At 52.7% G+C, this 6,000-nt stretch overlaps 1 protein-coding gene across 27 annotated transcripts in view; it reads right to left on the bottom strand.

Annotated features, from left to right (window-relative positions):
• Positions 1–6,000, bottom strand: part of PCBP3 (poly(rC) binding protein 3) — a 57,506-nt gene that overhangs the window by 9,158 nt on the left and 42,348 nt on the right. For 23 of the 27 annotated variants that reach the window (XM_026852270.1, XM_026852262.1, XM_026852266.1 and 20 more), the window contains 2 exons: positions 4,335–4,387; positions 1,244–1,413 (listed from right to left, as the gene is read on the bottom strand). In XM_026852270.1, the coding sequence (XP_026708071.1) occupies positions 1,244–1,413; positions 4,335–4,387 (223 nt within the window). The remainder of the gene's footprint in view (positions 1–1,243; positions 1,414–4,334; positions 4,388–6,000) is intronic. The other 4 variants (XM_026852285.1, XM_026852287.1, XM_026852286.1 and 1 more) reach the window with 1 other exon arrangement.

The raw sequence follows: 6,000 nt of genomic DNA, 5'->3' as shown, positions 1-6,000 counted from the left end.
GGGGGGGGGGGGGGGGGGGGGGGGGGGGGGGGGGGGGGGGAGGAATTGCAAGGAGCTGAGGGAAAAACTGCTCGGCTGTGCCCTTGGGCATGGGGCTGGCCTTGTCCCTCTCCTGAGCGACTGAAGAGGTGCCATGGGTGGGGGCAGCGGGACAGCGGGGCAGGATGGTGGAGGGCTGTTGCAGGTCAGGGCTGAGGTGGTTTGGGTCCAAGGAGGAGAAGGCATATACAGACCTCACAAGTGCTCCCAGCCCACACACCAACAAACATCAGAGTCACTGCCAGCAGCCCCCATCCTCAGAACGATACCAGCAGCCTCCTGCAGCCACACGCACCCTGGGCTGGTGGCAGGTTAGCACGTCACCAACTCTGCCTGCAGCAGAGGGCATGGACACGTGGACAGCCTTGGCTTGCACGGCTGTGCCAGGCGAGTGTGAAGCCAGTAAAGGCCCTCTCTCCCCTTAGCTCCCCATCCATGAGCCCATAGACGCAGGCAAACAGGTCTGTGTGAGCACCCCAGACAGACATGGCTCACCACCAGCACGGAGATAGTCCCCAACCCCTCTCCAGCTACATCTCCCCTGTACACTCCCCTCGCAGCCCCTTGCTAGACCCTCAGTACCCCACATCACAGGAAGCATCACCCCCCAGCTGGAGGCAGCGTCGGGAACCCTGTAAAGTCCTGTTGCACCAAGCATTTTATCATTAAAAGGAAGCAATCAGGCCGTTCCCATGTCTTGAGTTTATTGGACTGATTGTTTTCATTGGATGGAGGAAAGCCTTGGGAGGCCTGGAAGCACACAGAAGAGGCTCTGAAGTGGTAGTAAGCGATGCTGGGATCCCAGTGAGCAGGTCCCAAGTGATACCTCCCCACCACCAGCTCATATCTGTCCCTGTCCCTGTCCCCTGCCTTGTCCACAGGCAAAGTCAGTGGCAATTTTGCCCACCCATGAGCAATCCTCGAGTGAGGGTGATGAGTGGTCAGGTGACCGGCGCAACCTGCAGCCACTCTGCCGTCAGCGAAGCAGCTCCCAGTCACCAGCCAAAGTGCCAGCTTGGGGGAGAGATCCCGCTGGTGACATCTGGTCCCCGCTCAGAGGTCTCAGCAAGCCACCATCCATCCCAGCCGGCCTCAGGAAGCCCCTCCTGGCCTGCAGTGCCGGGAGCGAGTGCTGCTCCCACCACGCCAGCAGGACGAATTTGGCCATGGTGGGAGGCGGCGGAGGTCGGTGGGGGGGTCTCACCTGGCGTTGATGAGGTACTGAGCGAGGCTGATGTTTGCAGGGGTTCCTGTGATGGTAATTTGGCGCTCTGATGACCCTTCCGTGGCGTTGGCGATTTTGATCTGCGCTCCCGACATCTGCCGAATTTCATTGATTTTGGTCCCTTGGCGTCCGATTATGCAGCCTATTAGCTAGAAAAAAAGCACGGAGGGAATGTCTGAGAAGCGGCAGCTCTGGCGGAATGCAAGCACAACCACACAGTGCTGGCCAGAAGCTTTCCTCCCTCTGCCCTGGGACATGAGTGACCTTAACGCTCATGAAAACAGGAGAGAGACAGCCTGGGGGTGAATCCCACCTGCACAAAAGCACGGTCCTCCCAGGACACGTCCAGCAGCCTGCCCTGCTCTGCTCCTCAGGGACAAATTTCAACTATCTGCATATGACGCCCAGCCTCAGAGGGCTTCAAGAAGGTGTTATATTGGGCTCATTTTGGTAATAATAATTTTCATGGTCTAATAACTGGTCAGTGTTTTGCAAGTATGGGAATAAGTCATGTTTCAGACCATGGTCTGCACTTATCCCCTTGCCAATCACAGCTAAACCTGAAGGAGGTTATACAGGACACGTTACTAGAAGAAAACAAGCCTGCCAGCTTCCCTAGGGAAATCCCAGCTCCAAGAGCCCCCTCATCAGCTGGTGCAGCCACACATAATCGATAGCTTCACATTGCTTATCCCATTCCACACTTCTACCCTGCTGGGACACGCTCGTTGCCTGCTACCCACTTCAGCTCCTTCAGTGCAATGCAAAGGCTCGCCAGCGTGCACACCATTGACAGGAGAGCACTACATGTCTGCAGCACCAGCAGAAGAGAATCCTACTTAAACATGTATTTTACACTATTGTGAAAAAATTAGAGCCAGCTGGAGACTTGAATTTCCTCAGTTGCCCATGCCTTGAATTTTCTCAATGGTCCTCATTGATTTGATTTTCTTCATCAGTCTTCATCCTTGCTCTTGCTCATTTGTGCATCAAACTATGGTCCCCTCAAGCACCTCTGCAGCTTGATAACACATACCAAGATGTCCAGCTTTACCAACACAGTCATGAGGTGTTTCTGCATGCCCTTCTTGGCCATCAACATTTGAGCTCTTTTCCAAGGTTGCACATGGGAATTTTATATGTGGGACATTCATCTTGGCAGCTGCTAGACTTCTGTCACTGTAGAAGAGGAGACAGCTACTCCTCCAAATGTTCACTGTTCCTTTTGCTAGTGATTTGTCACATGTGAACCTGAATATATACACCCCACTGCAGTGCTGGAAGGGTATCAACTATCCCAGGGGCTGCAGTGTGGTGTTCAGCCCAACAGCTGCCCATCCTGGTCTTCATGGCACAGAAATAACTCAGACATGCTTCAGCAAATGAAAAACTCTTACAGATGGGAACCTGCTGGGGAGACCTGAGGAGCCAAACTATTTAGACAGATGTTCAACAATATCCAAGCTGAACAGCATTTGAGTTTCTCCTGATAGTCAGAGGAGCAACCAGATGGATACAATCAGACTTCCTTGAACTGCAGTGCAACCCCAAGCTGACCTACACCACTAAAACGTGCCTGTAGACCTTTTGCTTTAAGAAATCCAAACCTGTCCTCTGCTTCCAGGGAAGGTGGCAGTGAGGACTTAAAAGCCTTCAAAACAACAGGAGGCAGAGCTAAGGAGGCATTTTTCAGCAGACAGAAAAAGGCAGGTGATGACATTTAATGTGGCGCAGGTCTGATGAGAGCTGGGCTTCTGGCAAGCAAATGCTCTGAATGCTCCTAGGTCCTCTGGGAGGTCCCCTGGAATTCTTTCCCTCCCCTTTGGGCCCTTTTGCAAGGGGTCCCTTGATATTCCTGAAGATGTCCTCATTGCTGCCAGGTCTATGATCCCCCATGCTTGACAGATGTGGCTGTTGCAACCTTAGGAGCATTTTCAGAGCTCCCTAGAGCCTCCCGGAGGGAGCTTGTCACTGGACAAACAGAAGCAGACTCGGGATCAGCCTTGATGCCATCTCCCTGCAGAACCCTGCCTTGGTGGTTGGCCTTGGTGTGAAGCATCTCCAAGGGCTTCAGCCAGCAGATGTTGAAAAGCTGTTTCCCTGACACATCTCTTGGGTGGAAGGAGGCTGGAGCATGCATCCCAAAGGAGCTGCAGCCAGGCTTGCTGCCCTTCCCTTGCATTGCCATGTGTTGGTGAAAAGCAGGAAGAAGTATCAACAGCTGCCAGACCTGGTCTAGAAACTCCTGATAAGGGTGGGCTGAAGGTTCTTGGAGATGAGAACAGAGACTGGAAGTCATGCCCCCACTTGACCTGATCCTGGTTTGAGTGCAGGCTGGTTATCAACCCATGGAAAATGGTGGGCCAGTCCAGAAGCAAGTGAGACCCATGGATCCAGGTGCTGCTGTGTTGTGCTCTCCATCCCACATCCTCCCCGCTGAGCATCCCCAAACACCCACCTCGCACCATGTGGTGCCCAGCATGACTGCAGCCTCCTCCCGGTAAATATCCCAGTCCAACATCTACTTTACCACAATGCCTTCATCTATAAGACCCGAAAGTTGCCTGCCACCAGTACTGAGATAAGACGCACCATCCTTCAGATTTTTGTGTGACACTTTGTGTCATCAGAAACACTATTTACTTACCTCCTCTTCAATTCCCCCTGCCCCAGTAACTACACTTGAGCTGAAACATCATCTCAGATCTGCCAGTGCTAGATTAAACAATTAAAGTTTAATCAGGGCTGGCTCAGGAGCTCTCCCCCTTCCCAGTGCTGTCAACTGGTAGTGTTTCATGAGCACTGATTTCACTTGGAAAGGGAAAAGGAGCATTAAGGATTGCACCTAGGAAAGCTACCAACAGAGTAAAGTCCAACAGGTGCTTTATGCTGCAGGCTGATTCCCAACAGACCGCACATGACATGAGTGAACCTGGTGAAGGGGCATCTCTAAACATATTTAACAATGGCATATGCCTGCAGCTTTTATATATATATATATATATATACATACACATATATACGTGTATACACACACACACATGCCAAGGAAGCACTTGGATTTACTTACATCATTGGGAATGGTGAGTTCATGAGTACTGGCCGGGGGACTGGCATCCAAACCTGGGCATATGCAAGGGAAAATGGTTATAGCTTGTAGAGGCAGCGCGGTGGAGCTCCGCTGCTTTCCTGCAACAGTCAACACTGCAAAAGCTGCAACCTACCAGGACAGGAGGGGAAGGGGATCACACACGCTGGTACAAGGAGGAGGAAGACGGTTGCTACCTGACTTTGCTGGAGCTGGGTGCCACCTTCCTCTGCATCCCTCGAGCTGGCCTTGCAAGTGCTGCCTCATGAGTGCCTTGCTTCCCATCCTCATCCTCCCACTGAGAATGGCTTCAGAGGAGGGTGCGTTACAGTGCAAGGTTGCAGCATCGCCAGAGAGATGTGGGAAAAGCACCTTCCCACAGAGCCCTCTTCCACACAGCAGCTGACAGCCTGCTGGCTGGGAGACCCAACCCCAGAGGCAGAGAGCCTGCCAGCTGTGGGGGTTCTCCATGCACCCTCCAGCCGTCTCTGGACACAGCAGCACAGAGCTTGGTGCCCCAAAGCCAGTTTCCCTGGGGGATCTGGCAGTGCTAGCACAGGACAACCTGCAAAGCATTTTGCAAGTTATAGCCCCACACACTTGCAAACTGACCACTAAGACATGCAGGCTAGCTGGACCCGGGACTGGTGGTCTCTCTAACTCTCAAGGGAAAGCATGGCAAAGAGTATGAAGATTTAGAGCCTGCTTCCCTACAAAATGACATGGCAAGGAGTGAAGGCAGCAGTACGCTTCCTCCCAGCCTCTCCCGGGCCAGGGAGGGCACTCTCCTCCGCAGTGGGAAAGGTTGGAGCCAGCAGGCTGCCCTGTGCATGCAGCTCCAGAGTAGCACGCCGTGATGCTCCTAGGCCAGGTCAAAGCCTGCCTCTCCGAAAGGTTTCCCTATTAAATCACCTCAATGCTGAAGTATTTGCAAGACAGAAGCTGTCTGGTGGCTAACAGAAATTTGCAGTAACCTCAAACCCTTATCCATATGATATGAACACTGAGGAAGGCTTTTAAGAGCAGTGTGTGCAAAAGTCCAGGATGCGTGTGCAAAGGGTGGCAGAAGCACAAGGAGACTGGAAGTGCTGGGCTGCTACAACACAAGCCAGCAGCAGCACCGAGTTCCTGATCACCCAGTCCAGCAGGGCTTCTTCACACTGCACAGCATGATGCCGCTGCCTTAACCATGCTGAGCAGCTCCTCCAAGCAATGGCGAAGTTTTGCTGGCCTGCATTTCCATCAGAGCCCTCAGCACTGTAGAAGAGGAGCTTCCCTGTAGTTTTGCCAGCAAGAGCTGCCCAGGCTTTAGAACGCAGCAGGTCTGAACTGATGTCTGTCTGGGTACCAGCACTGTCAAAGGAAGATTTTTAAAATACTAAAATGAAGCCTTAGGTTGCAATCCCATTCGAGCATCACCCCTACAAAGGCCAATATCAGGTATTCTCACTTCACTCTTGCATGACTCCTGTGCTTTCCCGCATGCACTTCCCTTACAGAGACACAACGCCTGGGTACCCTGCCCAGGCACCCACTTGCAGGAGGTATCTCTACCACATTTTTCACTCAGAAGCACACAGAAAGGCATGCATGGGGATGCAAATCCTCCACTTGGCAGCCCTCCTTCACCTCTGTTGGGTGTACTAAT

Source organism: Athene cunicularia, assembly GCF_003259725.1.
Source record: "Athene cunicularia isolate RWA chromosome 7 unlocalized genomic scaffold, athCun1 chr7_part1, whole genome shotgun sequence".
Classification (NCBI taxonomy): Eukaryota; Metazoa; Chordata; class Aves; order Strigiformes; family Strigidae; genus Athene; species Athene cunicularia.
Note: the sequence above shows the minus strand (reverse complement) of the source record. Positions and strands in the feature narration are given on the sequence as shown.